The sequence below is a fragment of the Orcinus orca genome, chromosome 6 (assembly GCF_937001465.1).
Source record: "Orcinus orca chromosome 6, mOrcOrc1.1, whole genome shotgun sequence".
NCBI classification, from domain to species: domain Eukaryota; kingdom Metazoa; phylum Chordata; class Mammalia; order Artiodactyla; family Delphinidae; genus Orcinus; species Orcinus orca.
Genome location: NC_064564.1, coordinates 73147693 through 73165331, shown reverse-complemented (window position 1 = coordinate 73165331; position 17639 = coordinate 73147693). Strand labels below are relative to the sequence as shown.

General features: G+C 38.6%; 1 protein-coding gene across 3 annotated transcripts in view; it reads left to right on the top strand.

The window, feature by feature from the left end:
* Positions 1-17639, top strand: part of CEMIP2 (cell migration inducing hyaluronidase 2) — a 78403-nt gene that overhangs the window by 13640 nt on the left and 47124 nt on the right. For 2 of the 3 annotated variants that reach the window (XM_049710772.1, XM_004276391.3), the window contains exons 2-6: positions 2902-3244; positions 7570-7710; positions 8316-8877; positions 12481-12650; positions 16438-16626. In XM_049710772.1, coding sequence (XP_049566729.1) covers positions 2914-3244; positions 7570-7710; positions 8316-8877; positions 12481-12650; positions 16438-16626 — 1393 coding nt within the window. In that variant the 5' untranslated portion in view covers positions 2902-2913. The remainder of the gene's footprint in view (positions 1-2901; positions 3245-7569; positions 7711-8315; positions 8878-12480; positions 12651-16437; positions 16627-17639) is intronic. The other variant, XM_049710773.1, reaches the window with a different exon arrangement.

Sequence of the window (17639 nt, the reverse complement as noted above, 5' to 3'; positions counted from 1 at the left end):
CATAGTCCCTACCACAATTCTCTAATGACAGTAAGAGCTCGCAAGTGCTTATTGAATGAGTGAAATGACAATTTTTCCCCATGAATAATTGAAATCTAGCTAGCAATCAATATATTTTAAAGTAATTGATTTATAATACTACTAAAGCAAGCTCTTAAATGTAAAGTGAAATCCTAAAGCAATGTATTTGTGTCTTATTTAAAAATTGTAATAAATTGTGAGGAAAATCTGCATATTATTATTTTCTTGTAAATTTATTCTAACATAGTTTCAATAATGTGTTACTTAGGAAAATAGTGATTGTATTTGTTGCTTATGTATTTACATGTTTTTCAGTAAAATAGAGCTAATGGACTCATAATATGTAGAAAAAAATATATACAATTTTGCAGAAGGGTCCTGGGGAAAACATACCATGATTACCATTGATTTATTGGTCATGTTAGTTTGTGGCAGACACCATCTGAATTTTCATGTTAGGATACCATTTTGTGAATGTGAAGACCAATATTTTTCCCAGTGGGATGGTGACTTCATTTAGGCTCTCACTGCCTTTTTTTCTGTTGCTTTGGGTACATCTGGAGACATTATCTCCCACAAAAGGGGCCCCCCGGCTGTTAAGTAATAACAACCTTTCTCACCCTGAAACAATAAAGTATCAAGTGATTTCAGCTTCAAACAAAAGATTTCTACTCCCTTTCAGAGGAGATTATAGTCTGATTCCCCTCTCACCCTGGTGAGCCTGGCACTCAAGAGTATCTAGTTTAGTCCTTTCTTCATTAATAGATGATCATAAAGGGGTCTTTGTCATACTCTCTCATTTGTTCCAGCAGGATGTATCTATTATTTTGGTCGGCTGCTTGACACATACAGCAGTTTCTTCAACAGCACCTTCGATCATGTTGTTCTCCCTTTGTCATAGAGCTTAAGCTTCATCTAAATAATTACTTTTGTTCAGAAATCAAACCCCACAAAGCAAGTGTTTTTGACAGACACACTCTGAGAAAGTTCTTTGCCCCATGTAAAATCAGCATCAATTCCTGATTAGATTCCCTTTCTGTCCCCATTAATTTCCAGGTCGTTTGGGTCCTGGGAACACTTATTTGTGGCTTCCTTAATGGCCACATTTTGTGTTTAATGGATTTGCTGTAATTTAGAGTAGTTTGGAAGTACCCTTTTTTGTTGTTTTGGCAGAAGGTGAGTGGGATTAATTATAAGAGTATTGAATGAAGTCAGGTGACTCTGAGATGCTGCAGTTGTTAAGGAAGGGAAGTAATGAACATCATGTTTCTTATTTATTCACAGTTGCTGCAATAAGAACATTAAATGACAGCGCTTCTTTCCCTCCCTCCCTCCCTCCCTCCTTCCATTCTTTCTCTTTTTCTCCCTCCCTACCTTTCTTTCTTTAACTTGGCAAAGTTACAGAGTAAGGTTTCATTCAAAACTTATTCTTTTATTCGAAAACTGGTAAATGCTTACTATAAAGAATATAGAAAGTAAAAAGGACTGCCGTTTTGTGTGTATGTCAGCTTCTCTTAGATAAGAAAGAATCATGTAGAGTCTGGTAAACTTCTGCATGAAGAAGTTCTGAGAATATTAAGGTGCCCTTTCAGACTCAACACAGTTCTTGTTATACCCTTGCAGAATTGATTCTTTGAAATTATTGCCTCTCAATTGTTTTGGAAGACACATGAGTGTAACTGTTAAGAGCCTGAATTCTAGATTCAAAATTCTTGGGTTCAAGTCCTGGTTCTCTGTAAACTAGTGAATCAACTTTTCTAGTCCTCAGTTTTCTCATATGTAAAATGGGGATAATGGCACCTACTCATAGATGTGTCGTGTTAGATGAATACGACAAATTAAACGTATTAGATGAGTTAACACACATAAGGTGTTTAGAACAGGGCCTGGCAGTAAAGTGCTCTATGAATGTTAGCTATTTTTTGAAATCATCTTAACCATAATCTTTGAATGCTACTATTTTTTAAACAAAATTTGAGGATTTAAAGGAATAATATAGAGTTTCTCATTAAATGAATTCACAGTCTGTTAAGTGATAACATGGTTAAAAATAGTTCAGTTGCTTTACAAGGAGATAAATTTTGTGGAAAAGTTAGACACCTAAACATGCATGCTTGCCTCCTGGAACTTGTTAGGGCCACCTTATGGTTCTCATATGACACATGGACTCTAACTTCAATTTGAAGAGATTTTTACAGTAATGATACTCAAGGTGTGACCACCTGCTTCAGTGTCACCAAGGTACATTTTAAAAATGTGAACTCCAGGGCACTCTTTCCACCAATTGAGCCAGATTCACTGGGGTGGAAAGCCTGGGAATCTACATTTTTAACAAGATTCCCTGGTGATTCTTATGCACAATTGAGAACAGTTGCCACAGAACAGTGGCTCTCAAACTAGATGCTCATTACTGTCACTTGGGGGGCATTTAAAAGATACAGATGCTGGGCTCCTGACTTAATTTTGGGAGTGTGGCACTGGGCATTAACGTTAGTGGCTTATTATAATGTGCAGTGTGGAAGAGCCATGGCATTAGAAGACAATTAGTGGAGGTGATTGTTGACATAGTTTATTATACCAGGATGTAAGCTGACTTGATATTTTCAAAAAGTCATTACAGTGGTTACCAGGGACTGGGGCGAAGTGGGGAATGTTATTGCTTAATGGCTATAGAGTTTCTGTTTGGGATGATGCAAATGTTGTGGAAATGGATGGTTGTAATGGTTGTACAACATTGTGAATGTGCTTAATGCCACTGATTTTACGTTTAAAAATGGTTAAAATGGTAAGCTTCATGTTATGTATATTTTACCACAATACTAAAAAAAAGCCATTACAATTCTCACATTTCTGAGCCTTAATTTTCTTTTCTTTTCACAGTGACAGTATATCATGCATGCCACTAACTCCAGGGGCCACTCCCCTGCTTTCCTGCAACCTCAGAATGGAAACAGCCATCGTTCATCTGGCTATGTTCCAGGGAAGGTTGTCCCACTGCGTCCCCCTCCTCCTCCAAAGAGCCAAGCTTCAGCCAAATTTACCTCTACCAGACCGGAAGCCCGGGCCACCTTTGCTTTCTCATCTGAGGAACAACAAGCCCAGAGAGAAAGCCGAAAGCAGAAGAGGCACAAAAATACTTTCATTTGCTTTGCTATTACTAGTTTTTCATTTTTTGTTGCACTTGCAGTCATTTTAGGAATATCCTCAAAATATGCTCCAGATGGTAAGTGCGTATGTGTGCATGTGTGCATACAGAACCCATTCTAGGAGAAGAAAGAAGGGAAGGAAAGAGTAGAATAAATTCTGAAAAGTCTTTTGTTACTTTAACTTGGCTCTAGCTTACTAATATATAATTAGATAATATGAGGTGTATCTTCTTATGAATGAGAGCAATTGTTAAAGGAATCCACTGGAAATGACAGAATTAAAGGACTGCTCTTCCTTTCCATTTTCCCACTTTGTCCCAGGGCTCAAGACTTTCTTAGAGCATTTCTTTTCAAAATAGTAATTTTAAGAGTCTTTTCTGAAATCCTGTGGTAGCACAATTTCATCTTTTGTGGTAGGTATGATTTTCAGACTCACACAAGTTTTTAGTAATAAAAATTACTAAATGCAGTGATAAAGTATATTTAATTGAAAAATAAGTGAAAGTGATACGTTTTGTGTTCTGCCATTTGAAACCAGTTGAGGAGACAGCTCCAAAAGAGAAGCTTCCAATATTTTTGAGGAACAAGGCATATCCTTAAAGAAGAAGATCCATTAGTAGGTATAAGTTCTGATACACTTGTCTTCATAGTTAAACATCATTTAGGGAGATTTTAATTTCTTAAATGGCCTTTGCTTTTCAAGTTGGTAATATAGCAGTACTTTGAATGATTTTGAAAAGTTTATTGTCAGTCAGCCTCAATATAGTACCAATGAAGAATGACCTCATAATATACCCTATCCGTCTCTCCGAAAATCAAAGGGCTCAGCACTGTGGAAAAAGCAGACCAGGCCACTGGATTGGTACCATACTGGTCTGCATTTTCTTTTTATAGTCTGCAACAGATTTTTGTTGAATTAGTGCCTCCTTAAATGGGTATAATGTTTGAGAAGCATTTTACCAGTTATAAGACTTAGAAATATTAGTTTATTTAGTTTTCATGGGTGATTTAGGGGTCTTATAGACTTTAAGGTTTTGGGAGGAGGTAATGTCAATACTTCTAAGAAAATAGACCTAAAGTAAGAGAGATGTTCATTCAACATCTTTGTTGGCCAAGCCAGTAGACCACATAAAGAACTTGCAACATTGCTTTCCATTGCACGCAGCATTGACTTTCTTTCCCCTTTTCTCCAGAGAAATAACCAAATTCACTGCTGTTGATTCATTCTTTCCAAGTAATCTTCAGTAAACGGATGCTAGATTTTGGAAAATCAGAGCTGAAATCTGTGGCTTTAATTGATGTTTTCATATTCTAGCTAAGACATTGAATTGCTGATGTGGTTCCTTGAATCAACATCGTTTAGTTTCACATTTTGGCAGTGTAAGGGCAGAATATCAGTGGAAAGATGTGGTATGCTGAAATATTTCAGGATCAGCCTCACTGTGGTTATTGCTGTTATGTAACTTTGATAATGCATCCACTGCTCAACAAATGGGTAGCTGAGAAGGTGGAACTAGCTAAGCTAGTTTTTTGATGCTTTCTGCAGACTATATATTTTCTCATTAAGTGTAGTTTACTGGAAAAAAACAGACTGGAATTTTTGGTGATAAAAAATTTCTAATGAAGCATGCTTTCCTGGGGAATAATTATAAACAATTAAGAGGAATTATATAACTATTATAGTAGGCTCTAGATCTTTTGAGACTTAGATTCCTTCTGGATTTCCTTCTGTAGCTGGGTACAGTGCTTGTTACCTGGGGCCTACATTTGCTTATGATATCATGGAGCATTCCAGCTAAATGTTTTATGGGTAGAGAGGGAGGTAGAAGAAAAGCTCAAGAAATCCTCAGTATTAAGTCAGAACGAATTCAAGATGTTTTTTGTTTCTTTGATGGGAATAAAAGTTTAAGGATTATTCTTAGTATAATAGTGATGATCATTGATTTATCAGAATTAAATATCAATGATTATGAAACTGCTAGGAGAAAAACTAATTCCATGAAATAATTGCCAAGGTCTTAACTAGTGGGACTAATTTTAACTGTAGTGGTTATTATCACCTCAAAGAGAAAGCATGAGCCAACATGAATGCTTAGAAATAGATGCTTGCATTAGTGGTGTGCAAGTTCAAAATGAGGGATCACAATTTTCTTCCTATAAAAAATTATATCTTTGTGATGTACCCAGTGTCTCTACTTTTTCTCATATTATCCCCCAACATATACCTTCCACCTTCATATGATTTGCAAGCATATCCTGTCCATTCTTATCTTGGCTTAGTTTAAATGTAGGCTGTATCTTGCTATTCTAAATGAGCAACCAAATGGACTTGGATAGTAAGGGATATTTGCATCACTAGTATTCTTATCTCCCCTTCATGCTCCTCTTATTTAAATACTATCCACCCTTTGAGGATCTATGTCTAGTGTCATCTGCTCCATTGAAGCTGCCTCGGTTACTCTAGCCCCACCCCTCCTTTCTCTGAGCTTTTTCATCTAAAGTAACTACCACATTGTTCAGTATTATTTCATACATGGTGGCTTTTTCTCCCAAGCTAGGTTATATGCTCTGAGGGCTGTGAGCTCATTCTAAATTTTATAAATTATATACTTTATAAATTTTACACTATCTAGTCCAGAGTGGACAAATTGATCCTCAATAACTACCTGGTCATTAGTTGGTCAAAATTGGTGTGATTTTTTTTTTTTCCTCTCTTTTCTTCCAAATTATATCAGAAACTAAATGTCTCCTGCATTAAATAGCTGTGGCAATGCAAAATACTTTTATGTTTTCATCATCATCTATTCAAGAGGCAAATTCTTTTTTTGTAAACACTCCATTTATTTTTTATTTTATTTTTTAAGATTAATTTATTCATTTTTGGCTGCGTTGGGTCTTTGTTGCTGCATGTGGGCTTTCTCTAGCTGCGGCAAGTGGGGGCTACTCTTCGTTGGGGTGAGCAGGCTTCTCGTTGCAGAGCACGGTCTCTAGGCGCGCGGGCTTCAGTAGTTGCAGCACACGAGCTTCAGTAGTCGTGGTGCATGAGCTCAGTAGTTGTGGCTCACAGGCTCTAGAGTGCAGGCTCAGTAGTTGTGGCACACAGGTTTAGTTGCTCCGCGGCATGTGGGATCTTCCTGGACCAGGGCTCAAACCCGTGTCCCCTACATTGGCAGGTGGATTCTTAACCACTGTGCCACCAGGGAAGTCCTTTTTTTTTTTTAACATATCTTACACGTTACTAACATATTATGTACACTACACACATCTGTTTTTTTAAAAAAATATTTATTTATTTCGGCTGTGCCAGGTCTTAGTTGCGTTCGGACTTCTTAAGTTGTGGCATGCATGTGGGATCTAGTTTCCCTACTAGGGATTGAACCCGGTCCTCCTGCATTGGGAGCACGAAGTGTTACCCACTATACCACCAGGGAATTCCCTCAAGAGGAAATTTATAATTCTAGTAAAGAAACGCTACAAGGAAAGTAAACCTCATTTCTTAAAGGGGAACTTCCATATCACTCAACTTGCTGAGTAATCTAGGGTTTGGCTTCTCTAATCTGCCGTTTCCTCATCTCTGAAAATGAGAAGTCATGTCTTTGGCCATTTGCCTCTTGAAGCTTTGCTGGGAAAGTGTATATTTCTGAAGATAGTGATGTTTATCAGCGGCTGCCTTTGGAATGAAAGAATTGCTATTTTCACCTACTTTATGATTCACTGTGCATAGGAAGGAACCTGGGAAGACCTAATATACATATTGGTTAGCAATTTCTATTTTTTATTTATCAGTGTGTTGTGAACATAGTTTCTTTTCTAAAACGGCTTTCTACAGTGGGTCCAAGAACAATTCAGAGTTTTGCCTCTTACAGTTGATTTATTTCCAGAGTAGATAGTTCAGGCGAACTCTGTTTTCACCTTGTGGACTCTGACCCAAACTAGTGGATAGCGACTTGGTTTTGTGGTGAAACCTTTTTTTTTTTTTTTTTTTTTTTTTTTTTGCGGTACGCGGGCCTCTAACTGTTGCAGCCTCTCCCGCCGCGGAGCACAGCCTGCGGACGCACAGGCCCAGCGGCCATGGCTCACGGGCCCAGCCGCTCCACGGCATGTGGGATCTTCCTGGACCGGGACACGAGCCCGTGTCCCCTGCATCGGCAGGCAGACTCTCGACCACTGCGCCACCAGGGAAGCCCTGTGGTGAAACCTTTTTTATGCGTTGAGGAAGTAAAGGATTTGACACATCTCTGCTTGGTGGGATGGATGGAACTTCCATCCTTATGGAAGGAAATTAAAATATGTCAGCCCGTTACTTGCAGGTTGCAATAAATGATGGTAGTACTTGGATTTGGCTAAAGGTATTTTTGCATATTGTTGGTTAATGGGATATCGACGTTGCATTGTTTTATAGAGAATTGCCCAGATCAAAACCCTCGTCTCAGGAACTGGGATCCAGGACAAGATTCTGCAAAACAAGTTGTTATCAAGGAGGGAGATATGTTCCGCCTGACCTCAGATGCCACGGTGAACTCTATAGTCATTAAGGATGGAGGTAAGTAGCAGTCCCTGTCTATGGGAACAGCAAGGTTGCTCTTTACTGCAGGGCAACGTTTGATGTTCTTTATGTAGAAAACTATTCTTAGCTTTTAGGATGTGGTGTCACTCTAACCATGGAGACAGGAAAAGTTCCTAAGGTAGAACAGTAGAATTCAAGAGCTGGAAGGGCCGTAGAAATCACTCAAGTCAAGACCCTTGATTTATAGAAAAGGAAATAGTTCCAGAAGGTCATCTCTCATAGCTAAATCTTTGTTACAACTATGAACAGTGATGAGAGAGTTAATGTGGGTTAACATATGTGAAAATGAGATTCAGATTTGTAGAGTCTTACATATTTTTCTAGAAATGATGTACCTTTAAAGTGAATGGATTGAAATTCATACACATGGGCATCTTTAGGGTGTTGAGATATGAACTCTCCATTTCTTCCTTTAATATGTTTTGAAAACAGGTTCAATTTTCTAAGCAGACTTCTAGTAAATTCTTTTTCCCAACTTAACTGCGGAAGTGCTTTTTTCCCCTCTTAAGATGAAATTTATTTCTCTGTACCTCAGAAAGATGTTTTAGAAGTTGGCTTACTTAGTGTGTTATTCCCTGCAGGACTGCTTGTATTTGGGGACGATAAAGATGGATCCAGAAATATTACTTTGCGGACTCGTTACATCCTGATCAAGGATGGTGGGGCGCTTCATATTGGAGCAGAAAATTGCCGCTATAAATCCAAAGCGACAATTGCCTTGTATGGCAAGTCAGATGAAGGTGAAAGTATGCCAACATTTGGCAAAAAATTTATTGGTGTGGAAGCCGGCGGGACACTGGAATTACATGGGGCACAGAAGGCATCGTGGACGCTGTTGGTGAGAACTCTGAATTCCTCAGGCTTGACCTTTGGCTCCCATGCCTTTGAAAAGGACTTTTCCAGGGGCCTCAATGTGAGGGTCATTGACCAAGACACAGCCAAAATTTTGGAAATCGAGAGGTTTGATACCCACGAATACCACAATGAAAGTAGGCGACTTCAGAAATTCCTGAGAGACCAGGATCCAGGACGGATTGTTGCCATAGCTGTTGGAGATTCAGCAGTCAAAAGCCTCTTACAAGGAACCATACAAATGATCCAGGACCGGCTGGGAAGTAAGCTGATCCAAGGACTGGGCTACAGGTGGGCACACATATCTCTCTACTTTCCTTCCTGCTATGTATTAGCGTCTGTCTGTGTGAGAGGAGAGCGGGATGGAGAAGGAAACAAAATACTTCACAGTCTGACTTCAGGGGCCAGAATGGCCACTACCATTTGGAAGTCTCGTTGCCTCTTGCTTTGAACTGGAGGACAGAAGACTGTTTACAAAGTTCTTTTCTTGGCTTTGGTTTATGAAGCACTTTGTGAACCTTAGCGTTGGGCTTGTGAAAAATTAAGAACAGAAACGTACTGAAAGCAATCAGGCAGTTTAAGGAGATTGATTTCCTTCTTTTATTATCTTCTGAAGATCATATGAAACTCAGGCTAATTGGAGGTACCTTATGAGTTGAAAGGTTAGGGCCCAATTCCGTGCTAAGGTGGAAAAGTTGTCTGAAAAGATTGAGGAGGGGTGGAACATGCACAATTTTCTTTTTCTTTCTTTCTTTTTTTTTTTTTAATCCTTTAATTTGAGTCTGCTTGTTTGATGGGCACAGGCCTTTGGGGCCCTGGCACATGTGAGGAAGCACAAGTTGGAGGGCTACGAGGTTCATCCAGATAGTAGGATTCATCCCTACAGTTTATTCTTGTGTTCTTGTGCCATAGTCTAGTTAATCATGATTTCCTAATGCAGTTCTGGGTTCTGGGGAAGCAGCTGGCTCAACATTTAATTAAAAAAAAAAACAAGTTTTAATTCTGCTTACTGTTCACAATAAAGTCAGGGAATATCTGCAGTGAAAAGTAAGAGGACTTCAAAACTCCCATGTTGAAATGATCTAGTTATTATTTTTTTCCTTTGATGGTTGGTTGGTCTAGTTATTATTTTTTCTTTGGTCAGTGTTGGAATGGAATATTATCTATAGAAATTGTAGAGAAAGTTAAGAAGACAAAAATTAGTGAAGAAAAAGCATCTGTAATGTTCTTAAAATGCTTTTTACTCACCCAGGGAATACTTAGGGGATTCTTAGCGCCGGGTACCCATAGATGCTTAGATGAAAGGACACTGTCTCAGAGTCCTCTTTTAATCTGGTGGATAAACAGAGACCTAAATAGAAGGGGATCATACAGTGAGAAACTTAGTGCAGCTACAGGGTATGATGGGAGTGCAAATAGAAGGAGCCTTGGAGGCTCCCCAAAGGTGAGAAGCCCGAGGGAAGTTTAGGAGTATACTGTGTAGGCTGTAGAGAAGGAGGGCTTAGAGGTAGTTTCTTTTGGGGTGGTGATGGTGGTGGTGGTTTAATTAAATATTATACATATACAGAAAAGTGCTAAAAACAAGAATATAGAGTTTAATGACTTATCACCATGTGATATCGGGGTAGTGACCACCCAGTTCAAGAAAGAGAACGTTGCCAGTGTCCTGGAAGCCCCCATCCTATCCCATCCTGTTCACTGACCACTCCCTCTGTTCACCAGAGGTAAACCACTCCCCTGGATTTGTGGAGAACACTAAAGTTCAGGTTTGCCTGTCTTTGAACTTCATATAAATGGAAGCGGACAATATGTTATATTTTGTGTCTGGCTTCTTTGCTCAACCTCGTTATTGAGTGTCGTTTATGTTGGTGCATGCAGGGTGGCTTATTTTCATCGTTGTTTATTTTCTATCGTATGACTATAGCACAGTGTATTTACTGCTGGACATCTGGGTGGTTGTCCAGTTCGGACCTCTCATAAAATGTGCTTCTCTGAGTGTTCTTTTATCCGTCCCTTCATGCTCATGTGCACATATTTCTATAATTTATAGACCTATGAATGGAAGTGTGGTCTGTTCAAAGTCAGACACCTACTTTGTTTCACTATCCAGTAATACCGGAGATTACAACTTTATGTCATTATTGTTCTAGGTTTTGTGTGTTCATTAGCTATGAATATTTTGTTTGACTCTTTTTGGGTTCCTCTCCCTACTGTTTCTAAATTCCCTTTAGAATTTAGAAATATTGCTGCTGATTTGATGGAGGAATTAGAGTTGTGATCTTTTGCCAACATTCCATTGCATTGACATTATCTCCAGGGTACATAAACATGCCCCTTTGAAGATAATGTTCTGGCACGCTGAAATTTTCCTCAAGTGGAGGAGGGAAGTAGGAGTGTTTTGGAGATAATATCAATAGAATAGAACATTGTTTTATAGTTGCTGAGGCAGTTCTGGTAAATAAAGGAAGCCTCTGATATTCTTCCTCTTCCCTCTCACACAGGAGATAATAAATGGAGACATTCTTCGTTTGATTCTTTCTGCTGTATCAAGGAATATAAATAGAGCTATAAAGCACAGTCGGCCAAAGAGTAGCTAATCCACGCAGGGGTGGGTGTAGAATTTGTAAGGTTGTAGGCATGCTCTGATTAACTTTCATCTGTGAGTATCCAGCCATCTGTCTAGCATAGATTACATTTGGCTTTTTTTTTTTCTACAGTAGGAAGTTGACATTTTTCTTTTCATGTTTGAAACCAGGAGTCTTAAGGCAAATTTTCTGACTTTTTATCTTTGTTCTTTCTTTCTTTTTTTTTTTTAATTGATTTTGCCACAAGCTTGAGCAAAGTCCCTGGGATGTTTATCACAGTATCACAGAAATAAAATGGTGTTTTTCAAACATACTGCTTTCAACAACTAGATATAAAGCATGTAAAATTTTAAATCTATTGGATAGTGATTCTACAGATTTAATTTAAGAATATTAAGAAACCAATAATCCAGTGGTGCTCAGCCTTGTTTGCATACATGAGATCTTAAAAAAAAATCCCACGCCCAGGGCCCACCCTACATGATTTACCTCAGGATCTCTGAAGGCTAGGACACGCCCCCCCCCCCCCCCCCCCCCCGCAATTTGTGCAGTTAAGGTTGATACCTACGGCTCTAACCTCTGACCTGTGACTCAGGTTCTCAGTGTGGTTCCTAGACCAGCAGCATCAGCATCACTTGGGAATTTGTCATAAATGCAAATTCTATGGCCCAGCCTCAAACAGTCAGAAGGTGGGGCCCAGCAATCTGATTTAACAAGCCCTCCAGATGATTCTGATGCCTACAAAGTTTGAGAACCACTGTTCTAACTCAGTGGTTCTCCAGTGTGGCTGCACAATCGTGGCATCTGGGGAACTTTAAAAACAGACTAATGCCAGGCCCCACCTGTAGAGATGTTGTTTGCATCAGTGTGGGCTGGGTCTAAGCATGGATATATTCCTAAAGCTCCATGTGATTCTATTATGCAGCTAGATTTGAGAACATAGCAGAGAGGATAGTGGAAAAGAGACCAGGTGATAATTTAAAAAGAAATGGGTTTGTGCCCAGAATGATATAGGAATGAAATGGGTATGCATTGAGGAAGGAAGTCAGTGCTTAATTGAAGTCATAGTCATCAGTGTTTCACCTGTTACAGAGCTGGACAAACAAGTATTTAAAATACAGGTGCGTTTTCTTCTGTGATGTCAGTTATTTCAGTCAAGTTTGGACTTGCAACCACATATGGAAAAAGAGGTGGAGGGATTGACAAAAATGAAAAAATGAATTAACAGCACCTGTCATAACATCTGTGTTGGGGAATTTGGTCAGTACCATGACAAATAATCAAATGCACCTGCTTATTTTCCTTCTAGGCAAGCTTGGGCTTTGGTTGGTGTCATTGATGGTGGAAGTACTTCTTGCAATGAATCTGTGAGAAACTATGAGAATCATAGTAGTGGAGGAAAGGCTCTTGCCCAAAGAGAATTTTATACTGTGGATGGTCAGAAGTTCTCTGTGACAGCGTATAGTGAATGGATTGAAGGTAGGCGAGTACAGTTTATACTCTTGTAAGACATTGGTAAGTATTGTGACAGATTTTTTTTTTAAGTGTATTCAAATGACTGTTTAGATTTCTCAACTGGTTAAAGATGAAACCTATAGTTTCCCTACTGTACGTAATCTTTTAGACTCAAGGGTTTTTTCTGGACTAGAAAATGATATAGTTTAGGCACCCCCAATTGGACTTTTGTTCTTCATTCTTGAGTCATATGGTGTAGTTAATGGATTTGCTTCCTGGATTTGGTACCGATTGAACCAATCTGGATGTGATCGGGTGAGCTGTCTTAAGTTATGTTCTGTGACAGTGAAATGATCTTGTACTTTAGATTTTCTTGTTATATAGAGTGTCGACAAATATTACCTTTGAACACATGCTATATAAACAAATTACTCATTTTCTTAGCAATTTTTCCTTGATAATCCAGCTACTACATTTATCTTATGGACAAATTGGAAAACACAGAAAAGTACAGTTAAAATTAATGTTTAACCCTATCATTCAGAGTTAATTAGTACTCTTCAATCTATGTTGCCTCCCCTAGCGTTCATTTTATTTTAACCTGCTTTCCTCTCCTTAAATAATGTATTGTAAAGTTACCTTAGGTCTTTACATTTTCTTCAGCACATTTTAAAAAATCATAATCCACCTTTCAGAAGAACTATCATGTCTAGCACTGATGCTCTGATTTTTTCTCTTAAGGATGTTCGCTGCAGAATTTCTGTACTTACCGACTTTGCTGCTAGATTTTTTTGGCTCCAGGTAGATAGGCAGCCTTCTGTCTGTGCTTGCCCACCAGCTTTCTTTTCCAACCCAATATTACACCAAAATTAATGTGAAATGAGTCATTAAAAAGTGCTTTATTACATCTGTAATTAGCCAGAAAGGTTTAGTTTAGATTGAGCTTATAACTCTGTTTTGAGCAGCATTGTAGCAAAGTATTCACTGAAATGGATTTTTTGAGACAGAATGCCTGGGTTCATATCCCAGCTCTTTTACTTACTATATGATGATGGGCATGTGACTTTAACTTCCTAACCCTCAGTTTCCTCATTTGAAAAATGGGGATAATAATGGGAACTACCACATAGAGCTGCTGTGAGTATCAAATGTGAAGAATATGAAGTTTTTTAGCACAGTGTATATAGTAAGCACTAAATAAAGGTTAGCTATTTTAACAATAATGCAAACATGACCTGGGTGTATTTTGTGTCCTTGTAATTAAAGAGAGAAAGTCTTTTGCTTTAAAACAGAGTTCCTGGTATGTAACAGGGACTTTCACTTGTTGCATCTAAGCAGCCTTCTGAGTCTGAGGTGAGGAGATGGTTTCTATTATGGATAAGGAAGCTGGAATCATGCCTCAGCTTTCTGCCTGCAAGACTACTGCTCTTTTGACCACGTCATGGTTGCCTCTGGCAAAAAGCATAGGTAGATGAGGAGTATTTCTAAGCAGGAATTTGGACCTGCATGAAGAGTTTAGTGGAACTGCTTCCAGGAAGACTCCAGGCAGAGGATAACACTGACAAACCTTGAGTCAACATTTCCTTTGTGGGAAATTTTGCTTTCATTTCCACATTGCCAATGACTCCTCTCTTCTGGAAGAGGGTACATTCTAGCTATCTACTATAGGATATTGTTTGTGTTCTATGTTCTCAGTGGCTCCTATTTTCTGGAAGAGGTAGAAATTCTCTCCAGGAAGCAAGGAGGATAAAACTTACATCCTTTCATACTTCCTATTCAGTAGGAGATATCTCAGGTAGGATTTTCTTCTACAGCCAGAAAAAAGTGAGGAATAATCGAACAATACAGATTTTTTCCCATGTAACCTAGCTTTTTTTTTTTTAAAACAGAAACAAATTCTGATGGTCTTTTAAGCCAAAACTTATTGATCTAGAAATCTTTTTTTTTTTTTTTTTTTTTTTTGCGGTACCCGGGCCTCTCACTGCTGTGGCCTCTCCCGTTGCGGAGCACAGGCTCCGGACGCGCAGGCTCAGCGGCCATGGCTCACGGGCCCAGCCGCTCCACGGCATGTGGGATCTTCCCGGACCGGGGCACGAACCTGTGTCCCCTGCATCAGCAGGCGGACTCTCAAGCACTGTGCCACCAGGGAAGCCCTAGAAATCTTTTTTTAAAAGCATTATTGACATTTTATATGAAAAAATTAATGTTTCTTAGTTGCTCTTTTTTTAGATAATTCTTTTTGGTAAAATCTGAAATTTTGGGTAGTGATTGTCATTGCTACTATGAGTTTTTTGTTTACCTTTGCTTTTAACTTGCCTGTTTTGATTCTTGGGAAGGCAGAATGATATAGACTTTAGGAAATTGGACGCTGGAATTAAATTAGCATTCATTTGTGGGCTCTATCATTTTTCAGCTGTCAGTCAGACTCCTTGACCTTTGCTTTCTTTATCTTTAATGCATATAATAGTTCCTATATCTCAAAGTTGTTTTGATGAAAAGTTATTATGTATGTGAAATCCCACAGTTGTTAGCTATCGTTATTGTTAAAGTTATTATTATTATTTAGACAAAATTCCATTATAGGCTTTAGTATTTATATGCAAGAAACATATAAAAAAACACTTTACATTTATTAGGTTCTTTTTTTTTTTTTTTGGTGCTTTGTAGAAACAGGAAAACATGGTGGATCAGAGTCTAAAGGAGCAGAATTCAAGACTTGCTCAGGTTAGGTTTTATCAGGATATCCTCAAGACTGTAAGGATATTTGTGTTACTCTTTGTGCCTTGGCCTAAATTTCCCTCTTTTTTATTCCCCTAACTTGAGTAAATGAGTTTTTTTTACTCCTATCATCGACTCTTAGAGTCAGTGTCTTAAAGTAGCCCCAGAGTAGTTTGCCAGTTAATTAGAAGGATGGTAGTGAACAGTTAGTAAACAGATATCTTTGAAATGTGGTGTTTTCCCACATTTCCATATTTTTCATAGCTTCCATCTATTCCATATTCATTTGCATTAAATCAGTTTTTAAACCATGACAGATTATATCACGGACAGTTTAGAAGTAGGAAACACTTCTACACTTGGTTGCATGTTGAAGAGTATAAGTTATGGAGATGCTGGATCAACTTTTCAGTTTTCATCTGCCTAGTTGGGAACCAACTCTGAATTTCAAAAGGAGGTATTAGGAGAGATCAGTAATTAGTAGTCCCTGGATTGCAAGCCTGACGTTATCCCAGGAAAGGAGCTGAGTTGGACTGGGGCACTGTCATGTGGCCTTTAGGTCACATTGCAGATAATAGTGGGAATACTCATCCCTTCAGTAGACATTTATGAGTCTGCACTATGAGACAGAGCAGTGAATACACAGATGCATGTACTTTGCTGCCTTTACTGATGTAGCTTCCAAGGAGGTGAGCTGTCTTCCCATTGGAATGATACGAATCATACCAGAGAGAATATCAGAATGAGAATACCGGACATAAAGGTTACTTCCAGCAAGGATGTTTGGGAAGTACTTAAAGGTTCGCCTGAACTTTATCAGATGAATAGTATCTTGGTTGATGAATTAAGAGTGGAAGGACACTGTAGATAAAGACTAAAGGATGAGCAAAGGCACAGAAATGAGAGATTGCCTAAGGCGAGCTTTTATTCTTAATATTAAGATTACATATGTGCTAATGTCCTGTTTCATCCTGTGCATGGATCAAATTGAAGCATTGCTGACTTGTGTTTATTTTAACTTTTGATTTGTGAATCAGTGAGGGGGTTGATTTTAGAAAAAAAAAATCACTTTCTTTCTTGCTTTTTGGTTTAGGTGTTTCTCTTTCAGGTTTCCGGGTAGAGGTCGTGGATGGAGTGAAACTTCATCTGCTGGATGACGTTAGTAGCTGGAAACCCGGAGATCAGATTGTGGTCGCAAGCACGGACTATTCCATGTACCAAGCAGAGGAGTTCACTCTTCTCCCCTGTCCCAAGTGCAACCGCTTCCAGGTCAAAGTCAAAGGTATCAGACTGCTCAGAAGGCTTCTTGGGAAACACTCTTTTTGAGATATGACTCCTGGAATTCTTTGTTTTTCCTTCAGTCATCATCATCATCATCATCTTCATCTTCATCTTCATCAATATTGAAGTTCTTAGTAGTGGGGTGCTTTGAACACAAGAGTCCCAGAGGATGTTAGATAAAAGTAGTCATTGAGCAATAATGTTGCTGTTAATGATGCGTTATAGGCAAATCAGTGTTTTTGTGCCAGTTTCTATGTTAAAAAAAAAAAAAAGATGCAGACTAGATGGATTGATTTTTTTTCAAGATCCTTTCCAACTTCTTTCTTATTAATTTTCCACTATTAAATAATAGTAAACCAGATTCATTTTTTAATAGAAGTCTTTCTTTTTTTAATTAAAAAAAATGAAACTCATGGTTTTTGAGTGTCTACTTTCTTGGCAAAAAGTAGATCTCACTAATATATTTAAAATGGAACCAAAAAGGTATTTTCAGGGCTTCCCTGGTGGCGCAGTGGTTGAGAGTCCGCCTGCCGATGCAGGGGACATGGGTTTGTGCCCCGGTCCGGGAAGATCCCACATGCTGCGGAGCGACTAGGCTCGTGAGCCATGGCCGCTAAGCCTGCGCATCCCGCAACGGGAGAGGCCACAACAGTGAGAGGCCCGCGTACCGCAAAAAAAAAAAAAAAAGGTATTTTCATAAAACTACATTTCCTGTCATAATATTGAATAATATATTTTTTGAGAAAGAGCAATGTACAATAAGATTCTTACTGTAAGCAGTGTTTATAAAGGATGACTGACATTTACCAGGTACTTATTTTGAGCCTGGTAATAGGCAAAGCTTCTTCCTTCATTGCCTCAATTATGGGATTCATTGTGCATTTCACTCATTATATTTCCTTGCTTCTGTAATAAAAATTATACATTTATGATACAAAACAAAATAAAAACAAAACAAAATAATTTATAGTAACTATTTAATAAGTACTCAGTGGGTAATTTAGAGCTTTGAAG